At 44.3% G+C, this 27684-nt stretch overlaps 2 protein-coding genes across 4 annotated transcripts in view; both read right to left on the reverse strand.

Annotated features, from left to right (window-relative positions):
- LOC310772700 (zinc finger protein DPF3-like) overlaps window positions 1–13901 on the reverse strand; it is a gene marked incomplete at its 5' end in the record, with an annotated part of 29511 nt that extends 15610 nt beyond the window's left edge. For 2 of the 3 annotated variants that reach the window (XR_014552512.1, XM_083632574.1), the window contains 3 exons: window positions 523–630; window positions 2154–2314; window positions 13870–13901. Coding sequence is in view for 1 of the 3 variants with exons in the window: in XM_083632574.1 (XP_083488700.1) it covers window positions 523–630; window positions 2154–2314; window positions 13870–13901 (301 nt within the window). Of the gene's footprint in view, window positions 1–522; window positions 631–2153; window positions 2315–11209; window positions 11270–13869 lie in introns of those variants that run through there. The other variant, XR_014552513.1, reaches the window with a different exon arrangement.
- Window positions 13902–14477: 576 nt separating this feature from the next.
- Window positions 14478–27167, reverse strand: LOC310772707 (zinc finger FYVE domain-containing protein 1-like). Its single transcript, XM_083632582.1, has 11 exons — window positions 25677–27167; window positions 25043–25547; window positions 23314–23528; window positions 22391–22497; window positions 22187–22295; window positions 21822–21919; window positions 21451–21568; window positions 21001–21171; window positions 20589–20769; window positions 20328–20441; window positions 14478–17118 (listed from the first exon to the last, which is right to left on the reverse strand). Exons 1-11 carry the CDS (start codon window positions 26172–26174, stop codon window positions 16886–16888), a joined length of 2349 nt encoding a protein of 782 aa, XP_083488708.1. The 5' UTR covers window positions 26175–27167; the 3' UTR covers window positions 14478–16885.
- Window positions 27168–27684: the final 517 nt, after the last annotated feature.

The following is a 27684-nucleotide window of genomic DNA, read 5'->3' on the forward strand; positions in this document are numbered from 1 at the left end:
GCAGGGCAGACAGAGGAGGCTAGGTGAGGAGCAGGGCAGACAGAGGAGGTTAGGTGAGGAGCAGGGCAGACAGAGGAGGCTAGGTGAGGAGCAGGGCATACAGACAGAGGAGGTTAGGTGAGGAGCAGGGCAGACACAGGAGGCTAGGTGAGGAGCAGGGCAGACACAGGAGGCTAGGTGAGGAGCAGGGCAGACACAGGAGGCTAGGTGAGGAGCAGGGCAGACAGAGGAGGCTAGGTGAGGAGCAGGGCAGACACAGGAGGCTAGGTGAGGGGCAGGGCAGACACAGGAGGCTAGGTGAGGAGCAGGGCAGACACAGGAGGCTAGGTGAGGAGCAGGGCAGACAGAGGAGGCTAGGTGAGGAGCAGGGCAGACACAGGAGGCTAGGTGAGGAGCAGGGCAGACACAGGAGGCTAGGTGAGGAGCAGGGCAGACACAGGAGGCTAGGTGAGGAGCAGGGCAGACACAGGAGGCTAGGTGAGGGGCAGGGCAGACAGAGGTGACTTTGAGGGCTGGACTTACCTAGCTGGAGGCCATAAAGGCCCAGCCGGGGGTCTGTGGCAGTGTGCAGTCGCCTCTTCTTTCTCCAGCAGCGGGCGGGGTACGTGTACATCTGCCCGGCTGCAACCCCTGCATTAAGACAGATGTACGATCAAGAAACGTTCACGTCTTGAACCACAGCATTTTTTCTTCCGGATTCTCCCCCCCCACACACTTTTCTCCCCAATTCTACTTGGCCATTCCCCCTGACAGGCTGTGTCGTTGCTCCACCCACTTTGGTGCTAGTGCAGCGACCAGGACACATAGCGACCAGGACACATAGCGACCAGGACACATAGCGACCAGGACACATAGCGACCAGGACACATACCCTTGGGGCGAATGTACACCGCCTCCGGTACAGCGCTGGTACAGCTGCGAACAGACACACAATCTGTCTGACAGATGCGGGATCCAACAAAAATAGAACAGGTGCGTCCGTACCACATGCATCTGGCTTCCCAACCGCAGACACGGCCAATTGTGCCTGTATGGACACTCGACCAAGCTGGAGGTAACAAGCTGGAGGTAACAAGCTGGAGGTAACAAACTGGAGGTAACAAGCTGGAGGTAACAAGCTGGAGGTAACAAGCTGGAGGTAACAAGCTGGAGGTAACAAGCTGGAGGTAACAAGCTGGAGGTAACAAGCTGGAGGTAACAAGCTGGAGGTAACAAGCTGGAGGTAACAAGCTGGAGGTAACACGGAGCTCGAATCTGCGACCCTCGTGTTGGGAGGCAGGGAATCTACTGCTGCACTACCGGGGAGCCCACACTACAGTGTTTTATACCATCAAAAAGCTACAGGATCTATGGCCTCTATGTGTCAATAACTTATTACATTTGGGTTGCAAATTAGTCAGTGTTTCCCCTACCATTCTACAGTGACCAACGGCGCCCCCTGCCAGGCCAGGTTTTTTTTAGCAAAAAAAATGTCTCCCCAAAATTTCAGTAAACCTTTATGGCATATTATTACAATACAACAATACTGGTGTTGACAGTGTTGACAGTAATAGAAGATGCCAAATCATTCAAAACAATAAGCATTTTGCTTTTAGGGGCAGTGTGTCAGCATGTAGCGCTGTTCCAAAACGTGTCAACGTGTGTCGTTGCCTGGGAAACGCACATCCCATAATACAACTGTTCGCATCGCATCCCATAATAGTATGATGATACTTGGGATGCCATTGCGAACATAGATGCGAACAGGTTAGCTAAAAGTTTAGCGTCGCCAGTGGGGGGCCCCCACCGTGGTGGTTGGGGTACGCTTCGAAATCTCTCCAGGCCTGAAAGTTTCTAGGGGAAACACTGTTAAAAAAACAAATAGCACACTGGTAAATATTACTAGACATTGAAAGATTCTTTACATTTCTGGTCAAATTGTATCCCGTTTTTACAGTGAATTGCTTTTTGGTTGTTTGTTATTACATTTGTTAAGGCCACTCAAAACCAGCTTTAAACACATTCAAGTGCCGATACTAGGTTTCAGAGGGTTAATGGACCAAATAATAATCTTCACAATCCGCCACACTTTGTAGGCATGTGTGTGTGTGTGTGTGTGTGTGTGTGTGTGTGTGTGTGTGTGTGTGTGTGTGTGTGTGTGTGCGCACGCCCACCGGGGCTGCGGTGGTGACGTTCCATCCAGATGTAGCAGTTGTTCTGGGCCACGCCGGTCTGTGAGTCCAGGAATGGCAGACGCACGCTGCGCTCGGCACACAGGCGGGCATTGTAGCTGCGGCACTGCTCAATGGCGTCCTTGTAGAACTGGTCACCCAACCTGCGGGGGCAGCAGAGGTCAGTGACACTGAACGATGTGGTCGACACAAACGAGACGTGTGGCCAACCATAAATGTCAGCACGCATACAGAATCTTAGCTATGCAGATCAACGCCGTTAGCTTTTCATCATTTCCTTGAGTAGCTGTAAATATTCATTCACATCCAGCTATGAAGATCCATTGGCTGAACAAGCTTGGAGATTAATATAAGTAAATAAGGGAAGCACCAGTGGCTTCTTTGAGCCAAGACTGACAGCACTTCATACAACTCTGTAGAAGTACATTCAACCTTCTCACCCTGCTGAGAATATAAACAAGGATATAGATTAAGGACCGTCCCTTAGCAACCGTCCGCCACACAAATTATGCTGGTTAACGACCATCTGCCCATATTCATGCTAATCAGACCAGTTGGATCAGGGTCCAACTGACTCTCTCTCTCTCTGCTTTTTCACTGACCACTCGAGAGAATTTGTGGAAGGGAAAATGGACAAATCCTAGTTACTACATCACTGCAATGACTGTGCTGTTCTCACACCCAATGTCCACCAGATGTGGTACGGCTCCGTGCGGATCCGGTAAAACTGCCAGAACAGACTCTTACCCGTGTTAATAGATGGGCAATACATGCGGTACGGAAAAAATATGCACCTGTTGTATCTTTGTCGGATCCCGCATGCGTCTGACAGATTACATTGGTGTGGGTGTGCTACAACCTCAGTGGGCTCCCTCCCACTGTGATCTGACTCTAGACCGGGTGTGAGCTATGGTGGCGCTGTTGTCAAAGAGGGAGATGACTTGAGTTCCGGTATGTGGAATGTGAGCTTTCATTTGAGGGCTCTCTCAAACACTTGACATAGTGATTGACAGGTCGCCACGCGCCAACATATATTCATGCAAGAAATCAAGCAGGGTGCAGCCAAGGCCGTCGCACTTAGTTCCACTTTTGTCAGCGCCAGTGAGATTTTGGCAAATCCCTCTCAGGGTTTCAACCTTAATATTCACAGTGAAATGGGGGAGGATATATTTCACATTCAAGCCCTCAATCACTGCCACACGCCTGGTATGGTAATTAGCCTACTTAATTAATCTCAGCAGAGTGCCTAGCACAAGAGCAGGTTCTAATTTGACGGTATCAAAGACAGGGGTAAATGTTGGATCTCTGAAATGATGGCAAGTCAGGATGTCTAATACATGATGGCCATGATGTCACATCACATCAGCTCCAACTGTAATCATGGCTGGTGGTTCTTCCGGCCTGAACATGGCAACTCCACATCTCCGTCTAATCACATGTTATCCTCCACATGTTATCAATTAGAACATTAGCAGGCGGCCATTTTGAAATGAAACTAATGGGCTGATGGAGCCTGCAACTAGACGTGGGAGGTGGGAGCCTGACTTCTCTCTGTTCCTGTCCACAGCATTCCAATCGGACGCTCAGTCTTTACCCTGCTCCCCGGTGGGACAACGTCCACCGCCGTGTCAAAAAATGTTGTCCCGCAGAAAGACCGCTGCTCTGCGGCTAGAGGACAAAGGCACAGTGTTTCAGGCTTGTGGGAAGCAGAGGCCTCACGTCGGTGTGACTGAGAAGTGTAAACACTCTCAGGTACAACGCGGAAAGAAAGGTGTGAGGGAGAGAAAAGAGGGAAAGTGCAAAGTAAGTGAAATAAAAACGACAACAAAACGAAAGGGAAAAGACAACAAACAGGGAGGTGCAAAAAGGCAAGAGAGTGTGAGAGAGAGAGAGAGAGAGAGAGAGAGAGAGAGAGAGAGAGAGAGAGAGAGGACGGACGAGTGGAGCTCAAGACAAACCATCAGATAATGACCAATAAGTAAGTAAGTAGTGGGCTGTGCGCGGCTCTTCCTCATGTTACAATCTAACTAAGTTAGTGGCTTCCTTGTGGTTAATCATCATGTCAATACTCTCTGCTGTCAAGATATCATCCCGTGTTGCTCAGTGTGTACAATGCTGAGCAACAGCCTTTCCTGAGATGTGCTCAGACACTAGCTTTTAAAACACAGGAATTTTTACAAGAAGAATCACAGAGTTATTGAGTTATACTCAAAACAGATTGACCACATAGCTTAATGCACAACTTCAGAGGTCTGACACCGTCAACAGTAGCCCGTTCCAGGCGTCCATATTTAAAGCCTACAAAATAAAAATAATAAAAATAAATTATTAATAATAATAATAGTATTATTATTATTAATAATAATAATAATAATAATAATATAATAATAATAATACTAATAATAATAATAGTAATAATAATAATACTAATACTAATACTAATACTAATACTAATAATAATACTAATAATAATAATAATAGACTGCTGTGGACTACATTTTTATAAATTGTGTTCCTCAAGGTAGATCTATTCTATGTAGGGATGGGCAATATAGCGCTATTATATCAAGATTGTGATATGAGCCTAGATATCATCTTATATTTTGGATATCGTAATATATAGTGATATACAATAATAGAATAATAAGTGTTGTCTTAAAGGCATGCATTACAGTAAAGTGATGTAATTTTCTGAACTTACCACCACACTGTTCTAGCTGTTCTATTTGCTTTTATCGCCATTACTAATGATTATTTATTTATTGCTTTTATCACCATTACTGATGATTATTTATCAAAAATCTCAATGTCAAAATTTGGTGAAAGCACCAATAGTCAGGGAAGGAAACCCTGTTTTGTTTTGTTTTTCACACATAACAGACACTATACAGCTACAGAAACCCTGTCTTTGCATTTTGTTTTGATCAGTCTTGTTTTTAATAACAGAGCTTGTGACATCTCACACTCTAATGCTACTTATTCTTTCTTAAAACAACTTTCAACAAATTCCTTTTAAAAAGTCTTAGCTAATGCAGACTGTATTGCACAGTTGATACTACTGTTGACAAAATGTACTATTGTAAGTCACTTTGGATAAAAGCTAAGATAAGGTTTGCTAAGTGACATAATGTAATGTAATGTAACTTTGACTTCCAACTGAACATTTAGCCCACTTCATACAAAATACCAAGATATGTATCACCATTCAGCCTAAAGCCTAATGTATACTTATTGGAAAGTGTTGCTCAACACATGGTCGCCGACGAAAAATAAACTGTCGCCCATGGTGTTGCATTTATGGTTAACCACGTCCACGTCGGACATAAACAGCTGCTGTTCCTGCATGTAACATTCAACTGTAGCATAATGTCACACAACTCACCTCCTCTCTCTCTGGGAAGTTGGCCACGGTGTTCTTTGTGATTTTCACGAAGTCATACATCCAGGACAGGCCGATAAAAATAGCGGGGACACGTTTTCATATTAATTTCAATCAATTTCAATACAGCGAAGACCAAAACAAGGAAGTCAAGTGGGCGTGGCTTCTATCTAGCCTGGTAGCTTCTATCTAGCCAATCACACATGCGCAACACTATATGATGTAGTCAGCGACATTAGAAATTTCACTCGGTAGGAGACACTTCTCGTCGACACTTGAAAGTGCCAACTCAAGTCCTCATTTCTGTCGGCGACGGTTTCAAAAGTGTCGACAGACCAAGTATAAATTGGGCTTAAGAATACAGAGATATGCGGCCCTATCTTGGTACAGGCGATATCCCCTATTTGCGCTTGCGCACCTGTTTGCATGTACCTTAAGGCAGGGAAGATTGCAGTCCAGTGAGTCCACCTTGCGCTAGTGTCCAGGTGTTATGCTGAGTTTTGCACCCCCACCCGGCAGCAGCTAAACACATCCCCACCTCACGGGAGCATATTGTAATGATTTATACGGAAACATAACTGTTTAAAAATGATATAATTGTTTGGGTAGACCTCCCTGTTTTTAAGTTAAAACAGCCCCAAAATATGGTGGGGATGCAATTACTCGCGGGGGAGCATAACTCATCACAACAACGGGCACAAGCGCAGATTAGAGTCATGCCAAATCATTTATGCATGGCGCAAACGGGATTTGGGCGGTGTTAACCACCAGAATTATTCACAGGTGGCCTGGCAATGCCTGGGCATTACATCAATCAAACAAGATTCCCGTCTTGCACTCCCTGTACAGTTTGTGTGAGGCATGCTGTAATTCTCCCCATGCGTAATTTGGATAGGTGTAGGCCTATTGACTGTATATATTATCCCTATCTCATAACGACACCATCACATCATATACCTGTTAAAAACATCTGTGTTTTGATGCAATTCGGGTTATTTTGTTGACTGGGGTGGGACAATTGAAACGTGTTTGCAGCGGGTAAACGGCGGAGACAAAAGAAAAGATTGGAGGATTTACAGTGGACTCAATTAAAACTCGGTGAAACATTGAGCTGCCGACTCGTGCCGAGGACAGAGAGAGATGGGGAGAGCTTGTGACAGATCAGCTGTGGTGACAACGAGCCTCCGGGTTATAAGATAGCAGGTGAAGGTGAATAGCCTATTGCAAGTAGGCTACAATGTACAAGTTTTCTCAATTCATTTACCATAACCCCTCCTTGCGATGTGATAAAAGTTTCTCAGTGAATTATAGTTGATTGCCTCACCGAATAATCTGCTGGTTACCCAATTTTAGCAGCAGAATTTGATGTCCTGGCATGGCACGTCCGTGCATAATGATGTTTCTGCACTGCGCAGCGCAGAAATTATGGTGCGCTCAAGCGCAGCGAGTATTTTAGCGCCTAAGCAGTGGTGTAGTGGTCGCTGTAGAAGTGGGTAGACTGTAATTTACGCCCACCCCGGCCACTTTTTGATATATGATACACACACACACACACACAAACACACACACACACACACACAGTGTGTGTGTATATATATATATACACACATATATATATACACACATATATGTGTGTATACACACACACACACATGTATATATGGCTACCATAACCTGAACATTACTGAATTTAGTTCATTGATACAAAAATGTCAAACCAAGTCACTAAGTTAATTTGAACCCAAGTAGCTGCCAAAATAATGGAAGCATTCAAGTAATTGAGGGATGCATTATTATAGAAAGCAGGCTAAATTGCCTGCCCAGCTCGATCTGCTCTGTGTTGCTTGACGCAACTCAAAGCGAAAATAAACAGGCCAATTTGTTTAGTGGAGGAGAGTGGAGAGCCGCTTCGGGGACGCCTCTGGTGGACACAGGCGTTCACTAGACAGGCCAGTGTCCAGCTCCACTGTCCGCCTCGCGGTTGTTTCCTGGTGGAATCTCAATCTGCCTGGCAGAGACTTTAGGCAGAAAAGAGAAAAAACTTGAATGGATGCGTATCAGAGGAGATTTAGAAGTGAGTAGACGCAAATCCGTCTGAAAAATAAGTAGGTAGACAGCATCTACCTGCGTCTACCCTCCACTACACCACTGGCCTAAGAGGTGCTTTTCAAAGCTCTTAGTGCAAAGTAATTGCGCGCTGCTGGCGATAGGATAATGCCATCTATCCCCACATTGTAGCGCTGAAACGCCGGTTTGGCATGTGGCACGCCTACGTCCAGTACAATTACAACAGGCATGCCCTTGTGCACGCCCCCAATTTGCATTGTGCGCTGCGTTAAACAAGCGCAAACGCTAAATTACCGCTTTTGCGAAGATAGGGCCCACGATCTTTGGTCCATATCGCTCAGCCCTAGTTATACTGTTCAGTAACATGCAAAATCGTCTTTAACCAACATGAAAAAGAATCGTGATAAGATAATGGATCGGGATCCTGCCTGGAAAGAAATCGTGATATGATATTTAAGCAATATCACACGAGAGGGAGTGCTGTTGTTGGCTAATATCAGCACTGCTGTGATTCGGTCATAGGCACGAGGCAGATACTCACAGCAGTGACGATATTAGACAACAGCACGGCCTCGAGTGTGATATTGCTTTTATACAACAGTTCTATTAAACAAAGCTGATTAAAAAAATGACAAAAAGCTGAGAAAATATATGATTTCTCTATTTATTCCTCCGCAAACAAAAATAGTTCCCTCAGCTTTCTGCTTTGCCGAAAATGTAGCCTAATCAGCCTAATTAACTGCAGGCTGTCTACTTTACTACTGTCTACTCTACAGCTGTGAAGCATTTTGTTGATTAGAGCAGCTTTGAAGCGGAGTGATCTACACACAGTGAAGCGCCAGTGCGTTATCGTGAATTAGAACACGGCTCTCTCGAATACTCGATTCTGATTGGTCAATCAACAATATTCACCGGTCATTATTTCTCGACAACCGACCGCTGCTCTGCCACACCTGGATTAATCAGTTGGTAAGAGCATTTTGTCCGCAGACGCTACTAATTAGGCCAACCAGTTGCAGCTGTGGTGTCTTGTGTGCCAATTACGAATGAAACCGCTTTGTGTTGAAAACGCTATTAAAAAATCTATTTGAATAATTATTTTTGTCAGATTATTGAATGATTTAGTTGTAGGCCGTGTTCTAAGCGGGATAATGTATACTGAGCCGGTGATTACTGGAAATAATGACCTTCAGGTGAATATTAAGCCCTCCGCTGCGCGTCTGGCTAAATCATTCACCTGTCGGTCATTATTTCCACAGTAATCACCGGCTCAGTATACATTATCCCTTACATATCGGCACTGGTAGGATCCCTCTTGTCCAATCAAATTGCCCGGCCGGAACTAACTGTTGTATAATTCTGCCATATCGCCCACTAGGGGTGTCAAAAATAATCGATTATAAGATGCATCGCGATGCGGACCTGCACGATTCTGCATCGATTCACAAATGTCAAAAATCGATTATTAAAAAAAAAAATATATATATATATATATATATATATATATATATATATATATATATATATATATATATAATCAAATAAAATATAATGGAAGTACATGCAGTTGTTTATTTTAATTATGGATCATAATACAATGCAATTCTAAATGCACTTTTATTTTAAAAGTAGCCACACTGTGAGAAAAAAGAAGTGAGAAAAAAAATCATGTATTCGGGAAAAAAAGTGATGCATCGATTTAAGATGCATCGAGATGCATCGATAATCGTTATCGAATCGAATCGTAGCCCTCTGAATCGTAATCGAATCGAATCGTGAGGCCAGTGAAGATTCACAGCCCTATCCCCCACCCACAATTGTATACTATTACTATGTACACCAAGTGTATCATTTCCCACTGGCAGTACCCTCAACTAACTAACCTATGTATTTTGGAGCCATCTCTTTATATCAACATACAGCAAGCTCTGATGGGACATATCAGCTTACTAGAGACAAACCAGTCCTAAATGGTCCCTGAAGTGGGCTCAGCTAAGGGTGCATGCTCAAAGGTTACGCACTGTGGTGCAGCAAGAAAGCAGCACTCCTGAGATTATGTACTCAAGTCAAACAGACCACGAGAGAGGAGGCAGATCTGTCTCTCAGCAAAACAAGTGCTGAGGGGGGCGGGGGGGGAACAAACAAGTGTTGAGGGGGGGAACAAACAAGTGCTGAGGGGGGGAACAAACAAGTGCTGAGGGGGGGAACAAACAAGTGCTGAGGGGGGGAACAAACAAGTGCTGAGGGGGGGGAACAAACAAGTGCTGAGGGGGGGAACAAACAAGTGCTGAGGGGGGAGAACAAACAAGTGCTGAGGGGGGGGAACAAACAAGTGCTGAGGGGGGGAACAAACAAGTGCTGAGGGGGGGGGACAAACAAGTGCTGAGGGGGGGAACAAACAAGTGCTGAGGGGGGGAACAAACAAGTGCTGAGGGGGGGAATAAACAAGTGCTGAGGGGGGAGAACAAACAAGTGCTGAGGGGGGGGGACAAACAAGTGCTGAGGGGGGGGGAACAAACAAGTGCTGAGGGGGGGAACAAACAAGTGCTGAGGGGGGGGGAACAAACAAGTGCTGAGGGGGGGGGACAAACAAGTGCTGAGGGGGGGGGGGGACAAACAAGTGCTGAGGGGGGGGACAAACAAGTGTTGAGGGGGGGAACAAACAAGTGCTGAGGGGGAACAAACAAGTGCTGAGGGGGGGGAACAAACAAGTGCTGAGGGGGAACAAACAAGTGTTGAGGGGGGGGAACAAACAAGTGCTGAGGGGGGGGAGACAAACAAGTGCTGAGGGGGGGGGGAACAAACAAGTGCTGAGGGGGGGAACAAACAAGTGCTGAGGGGGGGGAACAAACAAGTGGTGTGAAAGTGTGTCAGTGCAGAGGCATGCTCTCGCTCTCCATCGCTGCCTGAGCAGCAGGTGCAGTGGCCTAGGTGAGAGATCTTTCTGACACTTGTAATGAGTGACGAGTCCCACATGTCCAACCACACAGGCGGGGGTGGGGGGTCACGCCGCTCGCACACGCACACCACGTACCACCCCATCTCAGCACAGCAGCACTCCTGACTCTTTCCCCTTGTCTGGTTTCTGTCTGATTGTCCGGAGGTTTGTCGAGACTCTCAAGTGGTTGGAGTCTAGTTCTGCCTAAAGGTGAGACAACAGTGTGAACGTAGAGTGAACTGGAAACACTGAGTGTGCGTTTAAAAGCTAAAAACCTCAGAGGCATGTGCTACTGACGGGTCTTACAGTTAAGAAGAGTGGGGTGGGGGGACTGCTTGTATGAGGCGGAGGAACAAAACTACAAAAGCAAATCTTGTGGCCAGCGGGGCCTCCACTATCAGTGTGTTCCTGTCAACGGTTTGCTGTGTCACATGGTCACGTCCGTAATGTGAGCGTGTGTCAACACGCATTTTGCATATTTTGACGACAAAGCATCTTTTTCCCAGGAGAGTACAGAAGCAAAGTGATCTGGAGGAATGACACAAATCCACTGTGTCCTCGTCTCCTCCCAGAAAACAGCAACACAATATTGCAAAGACTCAAGCTCAAGAGGGTTGAACGGAATAAAAAAGTATGAAGAATACAGACGAATACATCTAGTCTGCAGAACACATCTTCACCCTCCTCTGCTCTGTTCACAAAGTCTTGTACATTTGCAGGTGCACACTGCCTCTTCACAGGAAGCTAGAGCTGCCACATAACAAGGGAGGAGGAGGAAGAGGAGGAGGGGGCTACAGATGACTGCATCCTGACAACAACCTCCTGATCACACCAATCACAACCACACAGCCTGGGCGAGGGCATGAGCAAAACCAGACCATACACCTCCTCACCGCAGCGTCAACACACAGCACAGCAGGCACGCATGACTCACTCAAAGTCTACTCAACAGCAATGACAAGGTAGCTGGCGAATGCCAAGGCCTTAAGGATCTGGCTGGTGCCATGTTAGGAGAGCTGAGGCTTAAGATGTGATACAGCCCATACAAAACTCCAGCTGCGACTGCATTTTTAATGAGGGGCTTTATGAGGTACTTTATTAATTAAATATTCCAGACTCCATTTTATCAGCAGCTTCTAGAGCTTATTGTCCTCCCAAGCTTATACAAGAGAAAGAGACAGAGCTCACACAGGCATACACACACTGTCTGCCACTTCATCCACCACATCTCTACTACAAAGTCAAAGCAGCAGTTCATTTCCCTGAAGTGAATCATCTTCATACAAAAAAGGTCAAACTGGTCCATAGGAGCAACATCCAATTAGTGTCAAGTGTGACTAATTATAATCTGACAAACGTGTGAAATGAAGTCAGAAACCCGAGACAGAGGCTAATTATAGCAGATTGAAACAGTTCATTAAGCTCAGCTTATAGCAAGGAGACATTCCACATCAGAATGCTAAGACGTCTCCGAGATGAAACAGCAACTTGACAGCACACACACAACACAACATCTTGCTGGGACAGAAGAAAGGTAAATAGACCAACAAGATAATAATGAAATGCACTTTACAAGCTCCAATTAAAAACACAAGCATGTGATGAGAGGATTGAAAGAGCTATATCACTATTTTATTGAATATTTACACTTAACATTTTAACATCAATTGCTCCCAGTGGAGCTGCTCAGTCATCAATAGCAGAAGACTGTAGCTGTACTGCACAGTTTCCAAGTGGGAATAATGTGTGAATGTGAATCAGGGTGTTGCTCAGTCAGCTTCCCCTGTATAAATAAAGATTTAAAAAAGTATGCAATTAGCCAACAGTCTTATCCTGAGCAACATACATAGAGTGTTTAATATTTTGCTCAAGGACACACGGCTTCTGAAGCTGTTGAACATGAGTCCACCATTATGGGCCTGTGCCTGTCTCTAACTACTAGTCTACCCTCCTGTCCTTCGTAATTTCATATAATTTTACTAACCCACATGCCCTGATAATTATTAGAATGTTTACTAGTCGGCTAGTCCGTGGCTAGTGTTCCCCCAAACTGGTCCAGTGCAAAAAATTATCCTCACCAGACATAATTTAAATGTTCACTGTTTGCCTTTTTTTCCATATCTGGCAATCAGATAGCAGTGCTGCGCTAATACCCCAAATCCTTACACTACTCTGCATAATTTAATGTGTGTAGTAGTAACAATGTCATACTAACAATGGCAACAGTGTGGGTGAGGTGTTGTGTGGTCCACTGACTCATTGTCCTACTCCAGTCCGTGGAGGTGCCAGGGTACCTCTGTGGAGGAGCAGATGGATCTGCTGCTTGTGCCCAACACTTCCTCTCTGTTGGAGCATCTCTCTTGACAGATGGGCCCAGGATCCTGGACCAAGCTAATCTCCAGCACTCCACTTAAAGGCACAGCCTGCTTGTCTGCTTACCTCAAGCCTACGCTGCACAGTCCCAAACACCATGCATGATAATAACACAGTAATATAGGCTGTATACTACTGCCATGTCCAGTTGAACCTCGTTTCAAGACACGATCATTATTATTTTAAATTAAAAACAAAAACAGCAGGCAAATTATCTCTATTCGAACTTGGTATAACGTTGTGTACCAATGCAATTGGTGAAACAATACAGAAGAACAAAGGAGAAATAGAAAAATAGGTGCAGCATTGCTTTGAAAGAGGATGAAAATGATAATCGAACAGTTTATCTGAGCGCAGAGTGACAGTCTATTTTCAACACGGAGCTCAATCTGCTGTCACTTTTTCGCTTTCGGAGCAGGCATGCAAATACAAAATGCCTCCTCCCTTGCTTGCACCGGGTCCTGACCACGTCTGCGCTCGGAGGAGCCAAAGTTGACATGTCGACAATTCACACCAACTACAACACGACTTTCGGAATGCCAAATGTTATTCCTATATGCCTGGCCAAGCACGACGGAAATTGCAGTTTAATATTTCGGTACAACGCAAGGCACGTTGTCGACACTTTTCAAATAAATGTATAGCCTGAGAACGACAGTCTGGTCTGTTGAATACAACACCATACGGAGGAAACGCTCTGCCAGTGCATTCAAAATGTCACGCTGCCTGAAGCACATGTTTGAGACTAAATGTAAAATCTTGTTAAATAAAAGAACTATACGAGGCTACTTTGCCATGCAAGCATACACAAAATGCATTCAGACAGCTTATTCCTCCATATGCACATGACTCGTGTTAACATGCACGAACAGCACGCTTTAATCTACGAGTTGGCAACAAAGTAATTGTTCAAAAATTCTTTAATGTGCCAAATTACTTACGCTTTTAGTGGATTCTGAATGACAGCCGCCATTTTGCTACAATGTAATGCAATATCGGCGTCTTGCAGTTCTGAGGGAAACCTACGAAAAAGTGACCAATCAGGGCTCGGGTTGAAATCGTGGACCAATACATGTGCCGCATACGTGAACAAGGCGTGGCCTGTGGGGTAAACTGTCAAAATTATTTTAAAGGGTTTTCCCTTGTATTATTGTACACAACTGAATGCCAAGACTTTTAAAGAGACCCATACTGTAGTCTGCGACTGCATTGATATCCAGACTAATCCCTTCTCTAGAATGCTGACACCATGCAGCAGCTCAGACGGCACAGAATATCAAGACATGTAGGCCCCATTTCATTATTTATTACAATAATTATAAATGATTTATCGTGATCAAGCACAAAGTAAATCAGTTCCCCTACTTTTATATGACGCTGCGGTGTGTAGCCATGTAGCCTACCTACGTACTGCACACACTCGCTTCCTCCCATAGGCGGACGCGCGCACGCACATACGCGCGCACAGACAGACAGACACACACACACCAGAGATTAAAAAAAGACAGACAAGTGCTGATATGACTTTAATCTTATGCAGTTCTTCCACCAGTTTAGCAAGTATCCAGACATCATTGCTAGAAGTGAATTGTCAACAGTTAAATGTAACAATAATTCCTGCATGATCTTTAGTCTAGGTGAGACTACCCCATCAAGCATGCTGGACGACTCAGTCACAAGTTTCTCTCTCAAACTCCACAGAGGATATTTGAAACAACAGACAGCACAACCCGCAGGGGAATGAGCTTCAGCATAAGACATCTGCCATGGTCTATTTCCTATCCTATCCTGTGCAATATTAGCATCTCAGAGGAGGGCTTGTGTGATGCAACGTTCAGACATTGAAACCTATTTGGAGACTAGGCAGATACATCTTCCCAGACATTACAACCAAGTTCCGAGTTGTGAGCGAAGGGAAAACAACTTTATCCAGAAGGCGTACAATCAACCAAGTCTTTTCCCCCACTTTTTCAAATCAATATCTAAACAAAAACAAGGATAATTGAAAAGGCATCTCCATGTGCTTTGTAATATATTCAGATGTAATGTCTGATTATTCAACGAATAAAACTATTTATGACACAAGAGATATTGTCAAAAAGTTAGTTAAAGCTTTCAATTGCTAAATACGGCTCAATATCAACATTTAAGTTGGGCATTTGTTTACGCTTTAGGCTACTTGATGTTGAATATGAATGACTGGTTAAAATAAAAAATAAAACATGGTAAGGGATGGCTCACTTACCATCACTACATACAGTAGTCATACAATAACTAATTAACATCTCACAAAATACAGCTTTCAATAATGGATGAAAAACAATTCAAAAACAAACTGTAATGGAGGGTTGAAACAACACACAACTGTGTTCAGCTTAGTGACAATTTCTTATCTCATCAGCCGGTGCTAGAGACCTGGAGGCATGAATGCGATACGTAAAACTGGTTTGGAGAATAATTTGTATATTCTTCAGCTTTGCAAAAATATATACATACCGTCAAGCAGATAGCAACTGTCAATATTGGGAAATCATTGAAAATCAAGATGTGAGGAAGATAATGGGGGACAGATAAAACGTAAAACATAAGATAATATACTACAAAAATGCCATCTGATATAAGAGATGGAGGTTTAATAATGGTTTTCAGAGACCATCCCCTGAACAAAAAAGGCCATGGATCTCTCAGAATGTCATGCATGCCAGAGTGCTACCAAGTATTTTTTTTAATCTTCAATACATAAATAATTTCCCCACATTTCAAATGTACACTCTTCTAACATAGTTCTATGTCTTCATACAACCACAATCGCATGGTAAAATATAAAAGTTATAGCACAGACACGGTAACCTGAATGATTTTTGGCACACCAGATATCCACAAATCTAGACCAAGATTTCAAATCAATTTTCAGCTGACTAATGAATCTGGAAACCCAGAGTCTATTTTAATTTGAAAAATGGGCAACTGGAGGTGTAGTTGTGACTAGTAGCTAGCATCACCAAAGTCGCGGTGCAAATTGCTATTCAGACTGTAAACAGTGGAGCACGGACACGGAAAAGGAAGTGACATGCTCCACTGTTTACAGTCTGAATAGCAATTTACGCCGCGACTTTGGCGATACTACTAGTCACAACAACTACACCTCCAGTAATTTTCCACTGTTATTGTGAGACGAGTTGACGTCTTCTATGCAGTGTGTTTTTGCGTTAACGTTATTAGAAGCGGACGCGGAAAAGGAAGTGATGGTGGCAGGAGGCGCTCTGTACAGGAAGCTGGGAAAAAAGGTAGGGCTGTCCCACAGTCTATTTTTCAAATTAAAATAGACTCTGGGTTCGCAGATTGCTGACTAATTGATTAGTTGGATATCTAGTTTTTCGCCATGTAAGCAACAGCTTATTACAGCTGAAAAGGGCTTAGTGCAAAAACTAAAAAGGGTTGCAAGAATAGAGCATGCAATGGAACCTGCGGTTGTAACTGCATGGATAAAAATATCCCCTTACTATTACACATACGACATCAGAGAAACAATGCTCAATAATATGAATTATTTAAAATCAGACCAACCCCACAGGGTTCTCAACTATCTAATATTTTTAAATGATACTTTTTTTTTTACTGTTTTCCCCCATAGTAGAAAAATATTTTAACAGCCTTATTCAACATAAAAGTAGTGATTTGTATCAGTGAGGATCAAAATATTCACTCTGTCAATAATCTGAGTGGAAATACAGTTTTCACACTCAAGTCAAGTAACACACATGTTCCGGCTGTTCTACAAGGCCACAGGAACTCTCAAATCCAAAATCTGCTAAACGTCCTACAGTTGCTAAAAACTTCCTCGCCACAGATACGGGACAGAACCAGAGGAGTAACGGAGGTATAGCAGTAGCGGATCATGGGGCTGAGTGAGCGAGTGGTTCTCTCTGGTGCTCTGAGGAAGGAAGGCCGTCCCTGTTAAAGCTCTCCGGTTTTCTGGTTGCAGCTCGTGCAGACGCGCACAGGGTGATCCCAGCCCCGCGAGGGGACCGCGCGGCGCTCCGAGGAGCAGTCGTCACACACGCCCTGCCCGCAGGCGCGGCAGTGGTGCTTGGACAGCTTGGCAGTGAACTCACGCTGGCAGTTGTGGCAAGACAGGATTTCCTGGTCAGGCACCCAGTAGGCAGGACGGGCAGCATCCTTCACCAGGCCTATGGAAAACACACACATGCACACAAGCACTTATTGCTGATAGCCGTAAGGTAAGGTAAGTCATTTACATTTATGACATGCAGTGTGAGAGGACGGTCTGGGGTTCCTCCATACTGTATATAACCGCCAACTAAAAACATGCAGAAGATCGTCGTCTGACCAGCGGCGGTTGGAAGAAGTTGGTCCCCGGGCGCTTCACTGCAGCTGCCCACCGTTCCTGGCCTGAACCATGGAGGACGAGCCAGGATGGGTCAAACGCGGGGGGACATTTTCATGGCACCTCCAAAGCATGCGTGTGTGTACTGGTCGCCGTGCACATGTGTGCATGCCGCAGTGTTTGTAACAATTAAGACGGGGTTTGTCCGTCCGGTTTAATCTTTAATTTTTAAAAGGTGCAAAGCAGCACCAGCAACCGCATCATCACAAGCCATTTAGTCATCTTAGATAATTCCACTTGTTTTCAAGGTAGTGTGTGTGTGTGTGTGTGTGTGTGTGTGTGTGTGTGTGTGTGTGTGTGTGTGTCATCATGGCAAAATGTGGTCCTGGAGACACCTATTGTAGTGGGAACTGCCACTGGTTTTGAGTTCTTTGCCAAGTGTTTTAATAATTTATGACTGTGGACAAATCTTGTCCCCACAATAGTGTCAAAACTATGCAAGATGCAATCACAAAATTTTACAGGTCTGGAGTTTACATCAAAATGAAGGCAGATTCGGCTGGTGTGATCCCATCGCAAGATCTTCTCTAGTTTATTTGAAATGTTTGTGTTGTAACACTCTTTGCACTCACTTATACTACTTGAAATACTTTAATTACTTGCATCAGTCACTTAAACCAGTGGTTCTCAAATCTTTTCACATGAAGGATCCCTAAACTGACAAAAATTAGACCACAGACTTTTGATAGGATTTTGTCCCTCGGTCCAATTATGATAATAAGATTGATGCTTTTAGATGTTTTATTACAGAAAGTGTATAAAACCCATGACCAAAAATAGTCATTGTATTACTTATGATTGAGAACCACTGACTTAAACTACTTCTGTTAAGACACAACATTTTGATCCCCAAACACCACTGCATAGCTGTACTTTATTGTATTAGCCATGCTCTTCTTTTCTTACTTTTGTAACCCCAAGAAAAGGTTTTTCGATTCACTGCATAATTGTGTAAGGCCAAAATGACAAAGTAAAACTAAAGACCACCTTGCGATGGGATCACAGCCGCCTACCCCCCTACTTCTGGCTCCCTTGCTCCAAATCACACCCAGCATTGAACATAGCCTTCATTGTGATCTCAACTACACACACCTGTGAAGTTTCAGGACCGCATCCTGCACAGTTGTGAATGTGATGCTATCGCGTTGACAAAATCTCTCCACAGACATACATTTAAACAACACGTAGACACACAAGGTGAAAACAAAGCCACGCACTATCACGGCTGCTAATAATACATTGAATTGTTATTGGTCAGCCTATATCTATCTGCCTTGGCCTAAACTAGACTTGAGTCTGGGACGCTACTTAGCATGTAGCTAAATCATGGATTTGGAGGTTGATTTTGTTGTGATTGGAGCAGAACTTGTTCTAGGGGTATTTTGGGGGACTGGTGGTGTTGTTCTGCAGAAGTGTTCAACAGGATATCAGGTTGTGGAAAAAAACAAAACATTCCAGCAATATCCATTACCAATACTGTATATGTGGGCCACATTTATTGGTAATAGATATGGCTGCAATGTTTTTTTTTTTTTAAGTAGATGTAAAAATCAATCATATAATGATCATACATTAAAAAGCTATTTTTTCAAATATATAGACAGGCCACAAACAGTGGGCTGAAGGGAAAAAGCCTATGACTTGTGGTGCACGTTTGATTGGTTTTGCAGAATGTCACATTCCATCTTCTTGAAATATACCATCTCTCCAAGAGGTGCAGACAGTCTCATTTAATTTTCCATGTGGATAAGCCTATCAAGTTTTATATATTGGGCTTCTTAGGTGTTGAAAGTCAGCAGGGCCAGCTGTCCCTGTAGCCTTCTCTTGAAACTATTAGCCATGTTAGAACTTATTGGGTGTAGGGTGTGAACTAGGTGTATGCCTAAGTGTGGATATAGGGTAGCATAACATCTGTTGTGGGAGGAGCCCACCTGATAGCCCCAATGACATATGGTCCTGTGTACATGAACCAGCTTTAGATATAAATACCAGTAACCTAAATCGCAAGCCTATTTTCTGAATGACACTTTCACCTAATTCTACAACTTATTTCTTTAATTGATCATGAGCAAACAAGGAGTGCTTGGCAGGGGACAATGAGGCACCAGCCAAGCAGCATAAGAAGAGTTAGAGTATTCAAAATGCTTTGTGTACACCTATAGTTACACACTACACAATAATGCAATGTATATATAAATAATACAATATGCATAAAAGTAAATTGCCATCACTCTCTAGGCTCCTATAAAAGTGTTAGTCTCTGCAGAGATACTGGACAAAACCATATCCTAGACATTGTTACAGACAGTTTGGAAGTATTTTCATTTTTATTAGCAAGAAGAGCAAATTATACGCAAATGCAAATTCTGTATTTCAACACCTGCTTCTTGAATCAGACCTCACTGATATCACTCATCTACTATTGCAAATAAAAACAAACAATAGCATCCATTGAGCTAGGTGGAAATCAACTGCCTCTATCTGAATTCAAGCTACTATTTACTGAGCATTTGGTCATAACCACTCCAGACTGAAGTAAGTATGATTGAGCATCATCATGACAGATCAATTCCCTCCATGCAAGACAATTCCCATGTATATGACTTATAATGAGTGAGCAGGTTAGATTGAGATTTGTGTCTTGCTCAAGCACACTTCAACAGGACACATCACTGCTGATGTACACAGCACACTGGCTCTTGCAGGAACCTGGGACTTATGAAGACCGGCTCTCTTACCACTGGGGCACCAGGCCATCCCACATTCCCTATAAGGGAAGTCTTGTTGGCTAGACTCCTGCATAACATATTTGAGAGTTCAAACTAGAAATAAGATCCCCCTGGTATTCAAAATAGTATGGATTGTTTCTTACTGTAAACAAGCACAATCCCTCTCTGCCACCAGAGGGCAATGTACCCATACTCTCGTGTTTACTGGGTCATTGATTCCTATTACATAATAATTCTCTGTCTTGTTTTGGGCAACACTCACCAAGTGGGATGTCAATAGCAGTAACCACCGCCCCTAGGGTGTTGGTCACCGCCTCTCCAACCTTCCTGGCTAAGGTCCCACCTTCTTCTTCCTCAAGCTCCGCCTCAAGCAGCTCTGCACAAAGGAGAAAAAAAACCTTGCTCAAGCCATAGCTCAAGCAGACATTAAATGGCTTCATAATAAACAGAGAGGACATAGAGAGGACATCTAACACAACAGAGGAAGGTGGGTTTGAGGGGACACTGGACAGTGCGTGTGTACCTGTGTGTGAAGCTCTCTGCTCGAAGCAGACGTCACAGACTCTAACAGGGGCAAGACCCCAGCCTCTCTCAGGGACGGGCATGGCTTTGGAAGAGCAGCTATCGCAGAAGCCCTCCCCGCAGGCACGGCAGTGATGTTTGGTGTCATTGTCCTGGAAGACTGTGTGACACTTATGACATGCCTTGTGCAAGAGAAAAACAACAACAAGGGAAGTACCGTAGTTATTGTCCAAGGCCTGGAAGGAAGAGGACACAATTTGAGCCTGTCCGAGCCTTATCTAATGACCTGCAAACATAGGTTGTGTAACAGGCTCTGAACACCAGGGACAGACTGTAAACATGTCTCTGGACAGGAAAGTGTTGACTTGGCAGTTGGTGGGGAGGGGGGGGGGGAGGCTGTGTGTGTCACTCACCAAGATGAGGGAGTTGGGTTTCCAGTAGGCTGGGGCGATCTGATCTGTCAGCCAGGAGGTGACGGCCTTGGCAGGCTTGACACTGAGCTCTGACACAGACTGGGCCACTAGGTTGACTCCATCCAAAAGACGCTGCGCTGCATTGCTATTGTCCTTCAAAAAGCCATCCGACTGCAAAGGGCAGAGAATGAATTGACTACATAAGTACACCACTCGTTACTACACAAGTACACCACTCGTTACTACACAAGTACACCACTCGTTACTACATAAGTACACCACTCGTTACTACACAAGTACACCACTCGTTACTACACAAGTACACCACTCGTTACTACACAAGTACACCACTCATTGCCCATGCGTGATTCTATGTGGGCACCATTAAGGATAATGAATCAAATAAAGTCTAGGTTTGGATCATTTATTTGAGAGGATGGTTTATCTTACCCCTGGCCAAATATGCTGGATCTCAGTGCGGACAACTGTATCCACAGGGTCCTGGTTCCCATACCAGTATTGACGGCTCCGATAGATCACTCCACAGCCGGGACATTCAATCACATACCTGCACATAGAGGAATGTAATGTACAACTCAAGACTCTACAAATAATAATTACATTTATTAGCATATATAATTCACTGTGGGACATCTACGTTTAGTGGGAAATGAGTTATATTATTAGTACATTATTTATTAGTATATATTATATATATACCAGTTATATTACCAGTACTGAAATTAGGGCAAGCAAAGGTAACATAAGCGTAACACCTGCCCCGTTACACACAACCTTTTAGTCATTCCCCAGCTACTCACCCAGACCAGGCGTATTTTGCAAGGCCCATCCATGGAGAGTCTGAGGAAGCTGAAGTCTTAGGAACAACTATGACTTCCTTCCCCCCTTCATAGCAAGCCTAGAGTGGCAGACCAGGACATACAATGATTTCAACTTTAAGCTCACCAGTCATGGAGCAAGGGTGATAAGAGTGTCAATGGTAAAGAACGAAAGCTTGATCCTATCTAAGCGAAAAGGCCTAGTTTAAGCAAATCCAGGCTAAAGAGGCGAGCCACATGCTTACCTTACAGGTGTAAAGAGGTGAGCCACATGCTTACCTTACAGGTGTAAAGAGGTGAGCCACATGCTTACCTTACAGGTGTAAAGAGGTGAGCCACATGCTTACCTTACAGGTGTAAAGGCGATTATCATACTGAGCAGAATAACGGCAACGATGCTTGGCCTCATGGCACACTCCTTCTCCTAAGTGGTTCATGCTGTTCTTGCAGCCAGATCTGGGATGAGAGCAGCAAGACACAATGTTAAACAATCTAACTAAGAGATGCCAAAGGAGAAATGTGGGGGGTGGACAAAGCTAGAAAGTACTGACCCACAACTGAGGCAGAGGATTGAGCAAGTGAAGTACTCATCTGGGAAGAAGCAGCCGTGGGCTACAAGCTCATCTGCAATCTCCCCATTGAAGCGCTCACTCAGAGCCTGGAGGAAAAGCAAGGACCAACATGAGATAGAGTCAGACTGCATCAAGAGCACAACCATTCACAAAAGCAAATGGAAATTGTTATCTATGCAAAGAAATCCAAGTACAAACAGAAGAAGTTAATTTTGCATAGCATAGACCTGGCTTATATACTTAAAACTTTGAATGCTACAAATTCATACAAGATCACCTTTATGTGAATCCAGGAAACCGTTTTAATGGTGTATCAGTTCAGTTGAAAGACTCTCTTAGGCCATGTTCAGACTAGGAGGCCAAATCTGATTTGTGAACTTTAATGACCTATTAATGACTTTATCCAGATTGGTTTTATGAGTCTGGACGCTCCAAGTCTGATTTGTGTCACTTGTCCCAAACCACATATGGAGGTAGTTTCCAATCTGCTTCAAATGTGCTTTTGACTGATGTGTCTTCAGTGTGGACGCGCAGATCCACCAAATCTGATTTGAAAGTCACTCGCAACTCGTCATCAAATGCTTCTGCACAGGAAAACCACGTCACCAACGTACGTATTTACTGACGCCCATGTCATTACCATAGCAACCCATGCAGATAGGCTGTTTAGGTCTGGACACACAGATCCGACTTGAAAATCAGATTTGTGGCAGTGCGGACACACTCCGAAATCAGATTTGGGAAACCAATCAAGATAATGATGAATAATGACTTTACCAAATCGGATTTGCCTGTAATGTGAACATGGCCTTAGTCAGCCGCAGTGTTGGCTTTACAACAACATCCAGCCAGCCTGAAACAGGTTAGAAGCCAGAAGATTTCTGCTCTAAAAACAGCCATACCTGCAGAGCTTTGAAGATGACCACAGGAGTGCGAGGGGAGCGGGTGGCATTGTTATCCAGGAGCTGCTCCAGATTGTTCTGCAGGCCGCGAAAGTCAGTAGGGGGGTTGAGGGTCTGTGTGCCCCGGTACTGGACAGAGCTGAAGGCCTCTGGGAAACGGCCCAGCTTCCTGAAGCGCTCCAATAGCAACCGATCTACTGACTCGGATGCCTTATCTAAAACAAGAGATAGATGGAGGAGGACAAGACATCGTAATATAGACATTCCTCTAGCTTGGGCTTATTAGTACATCTATGGCATGCATGATGTCAAAATCAGATACAGCACACAGAAATCTCAAACTTTAAAAACTAGGCTGCCCTGCAGCTCGCCCACTGTGATGTCATCACTGATGACATCATCACTGAACTTATAGCCTCAGCCAGGAAGGATGACATCACTGATGTCATCACATCATTAGGTAATTAGGGCAATCACCTAATTAAAAAATCAGGCTCCGTCAGGTCACCCACACCTGTGCTGTTTACACCCCCTGAAAGTTTCAGCCCGATCGCACATAAAATGGCATAGCTGTGGCCGGCCGAAATTATGCTCACACGCACACTTCTCATTCTTATTATTCTCATTCTTATTATATAAAGTATAAGTGGCAATAATGTTCAGTTCAGCAGTTCAACCTTAAAGGGATAGTTAATTTTTTTATGTGGGGAGTTACTTGCATACAGTTAGTGTAGTACATGCAGTAGAATGCAGCCGGTGCAGTCCCAGTTTGGAGAAATGGAGACCAGCCACGTTGGGCAAGTAGAGCTGTTTGCTGAGTGTGAAGGGGGCCATGAGCAAAAACGTAAAAAAACAACAGAGAAAATATATAAAATGCTTCCATACTGCTCACCTGGCGTAATCCATGTCTCCACAAGCCCTGAGATACCAAGTTGACTTGAAAATATGTCATTTACACCGTTTTTACCTGAAATCTTCACTGTAGCCAAGTCGGGCAAGAAATAGAGCTGCTGCACCACCTGGCTACATTGAAGATTTCAGCTAAAAACATGGGGTGAATTATCTTTTTTCATGTCAACTTGGCATCTCAGGGCTTGTGGAGACTTGGATTATGCCAGTTAAGCAGTATAGATGCATTTTATGTATTTTTTCGGTTGTTTTTTACATTCTTGCTCATGGCCCCCTTCACACTCAGCTCTACTTGTGTGATGCGGCCGGTCTCCATTTCTCCAAACTGGGACCGCGTCAGCTGCATTCTACTGCATGTAGTACACTGACTGTATGCAAGTACCTCATACAACCCCACATCAAAAAAACTGAACTATCCCTTTAAGCCGACATTTGTCACACTGACTGACACAAGTAAATACTAGCCCTAGTATTTACGTGTTTCACAAGTTGGAATGCCAACAGCTATTCCTACTGTTGTGGAACATGTCAAAGATTCAGCGAGGTGAAACACTTGAGGCTGGTACTCGCTAAACCTGTAATCATCTGTGGAGGTTAACGCTCATTTTACTTTAGCACTGCCTTTTGTCACACCTGCTGACACAGATCTACATTCACAGTGATACAGCAACAATCTACTGTGCTAGTACCAGTGTACGGGCCCTATTCTACTTAAAGGTGTAATTTGTTTAATAAATGTGTAACAGCCAATGACACTGCACTCACTAACAGTGGCACTTGAGATGTTGAGTGAGATTGAGATTTCTCCGACTACACATACCTGAACCAAGCAACTTAGTGTGGACTGTTTCATGGAAGATGACCACTGCAGGGCCTAAGGTGGACAGTGGGACATCCAGGCCGCAACGGGCTGTTGTGGCCTTCAGCTCCTTGGTGAAATGCTTCAGGTAGGCGTCCGAGGCGTCCCCGAGGAATTTGAAGAGGTCATCGTGGAGACGGTCAGCATGGGTGCGGTAAATGATGAGGTCGGAGATGGCGAGCACCTTGAGCAAGAGGCGGGTTCTCTGGCCCTGTTTGGAACTGTTCCCCAGCAGCCCCTCCGTATCGATGACTACCACTTTACGGCTAGGGTCAAATGCTGCCCACACCCCCACTGTACAGGACTCTTGTGCGGGAGAAGTCTTGAACACCTCGCGGCCCATGAAGAAGGTGTGGTTCAGGGTGTGGGATTTGCCCTCTCCTGTGTTGCCAAAGATGGACACCACCTTCAGCAGTCGGTCCGGTTCGCAAGTCAGTTTCTTCACAAAGGCAGCTTCATCTTTAATCTTTGGAAGAATGACAGTTTATTAGTGAAAACAAAGCCCTGACCCTCAGATTCCATTCATATAATTTATATAGTAATAGACCTAAACATTTCTGTATTGAGTGGCAAGTGCAATTTTTGCACTACTCACCTGCATTTCCTCATTCTCATCGACCAGGAGAAAACTGGATAGCTTCTCCAGTAGTTTTGCTCTCTGAGCTTTGGTCTCATCGGCTGTTTGGACAGATGTCGTGACAGAGTTGACCTCTGCAGGTTTGGGAGGTGGAGGATAAGAGGTGAGCTGGTGTTTCTTCTTGTTACCTCCACTGTGGGTGCGTTTCTGACAGTCTTGGCACAAGTTAACTTTGCAGTTCTGGCAGCGGACCACAGCTCTCTGCCGTTTGCCACTGTCTCCATTACCTCCTTTGCAGTTGTCACAGTAGGGGACGTGCCCAGGACCTATCTGAACCCGCTCATGGTTCTTCAGACGTTCCTGGCTGTGGAGCTCAAGCTCACAACGGATACACTGCAAGCTTTTACACTCGTCACATTCAAATGCAGCCTCCTCAGAGCCGCCACAAGCATAACTTTCTTGACATATTAGACTAGTATTGACTCCCTTTTCTGAAGAAGAGCCATGCCCACTCATCGTTTCTTATAAAGTAAACGTGAACAGTGTAATGCTAACTGGAATAGCTTTGACTACAACGCCAACTATTTCCAATAGCAGTGAATGAAAATGCAAAATATGTGCAAATACTGTGAGAATTGTGCTTTACAGGATGCGCCAAATGCCCAAATACACAAAGGCTAAATCAACTTGAACAACAACTAAAACAGCTGCATGGTGACAGTGCTCCCTGTGACCTCTAACAATTCAAGAAGTCCCAACAATTCACACAGCTTATCAACAGCTTATCAAATAAATTTTAGCAGCATGAATTCCAAACACTGAGAACGGTTTTGCTATGAGAGTGCAAATACACAGTGAGGCAATGAGGTGGGATCAGCCGTCTCCTTGAGCATACCTCACCAAACTATTTTGCCACTAGTTTGTTCATCAAACAAAGTAGTTATAGCGATTTGCTGCAGCTGCCCCAGTAAACATGAAACATACAACATTACTTGGGTTAGCAAATCAAATAATTATGTTGCTGAACCTAACAGAAATAAGTGCAGATAGCCAGTACCACGACCAGACAATGAACTCTCCCTGAATAGATGAATGTGCAAATGTTGACGTATCATCCGCTAACAACAGGCTAGCTAGCAAACCGATTCTCGGTAACGTTAGCTCGCTCGCAAACTCGGCAAGTAATTTGACATTCTAGCATGAATACTTACAACTAACGTTAGTGGACAAAATCCAAAGAAAAAATATTAATAGCAAGCCAGCAAGCCGTGCAGTTCCTATGCGTTCAAACGGGCTATAGCAGCTAGCCTCCGTTTGTCAACACATATCAACAATAACAACAGCCAGTCGATGCCAAATGCTCGGATATCCGATGTCCTTCTACAATAAAAGGCAGCACGGGAAGTAAATTGGCACAAATCCGTTTGAACAGTCCTTAAAAAATGTTATTGCATTAATATCCTTCCGAGCAATGTCATTGTTTTGTTCATCAGCCCCCTCCCTGGCAGATTTCTCTAGCTACGTTATTTTGTTGCCAGGGTCGGATCAGCTGATCAGATTATTTTGAGTCACAGGATGAGGTAGGGTGAAAGTACGTGTTGCATGATGGGAAACGTAGTTCTACATCATTGCTCGGAGACAGTTGCTCAAGCAGAGGAGTTGTGGGCGCTTTCACACCTACCTCGTTTGGCCGGGACTTTTGACTTTCCAGTTTGATCCGAACCAAAATGACAGATGTGAAACCTCCCCCGGACCACGGTGCGGACCAAAGGCCCAGTCCTTGGTGACCAAGGAAAAGAGGCACTGGCGCCGGAACAAGGGGGACATGGGGACATTTTGTCCCCCTTAAAATTTGGTCCCCCTAAAAAAATTTTTTTTTTATTTTTTTATCTGAGGGGGCAACTGCCCCTGACGCTTAGAGCCCACTTTACACTGTTTACACAGCCTGTGATGCTTGTTTAAGCCGTGATCGTTGTGGGATTATTACACCTGAGACAGACAGACCCAGGGATCAAGTTACAGAGAG

Source organism: Poromitra crassiceps (genome assembly GCF_964638095.1).
Source record: "Poromitra crassiceps genome assembly, chromosome: 3".
In the NCBI taxonomy this organism is placed as follows: domain Eukaryota; kingdom Metazoa; phylum Chordata; class Actinopteri; order Beryciformes; family Melamphaidae; genus Poromitra; species Poromitra crassiceps.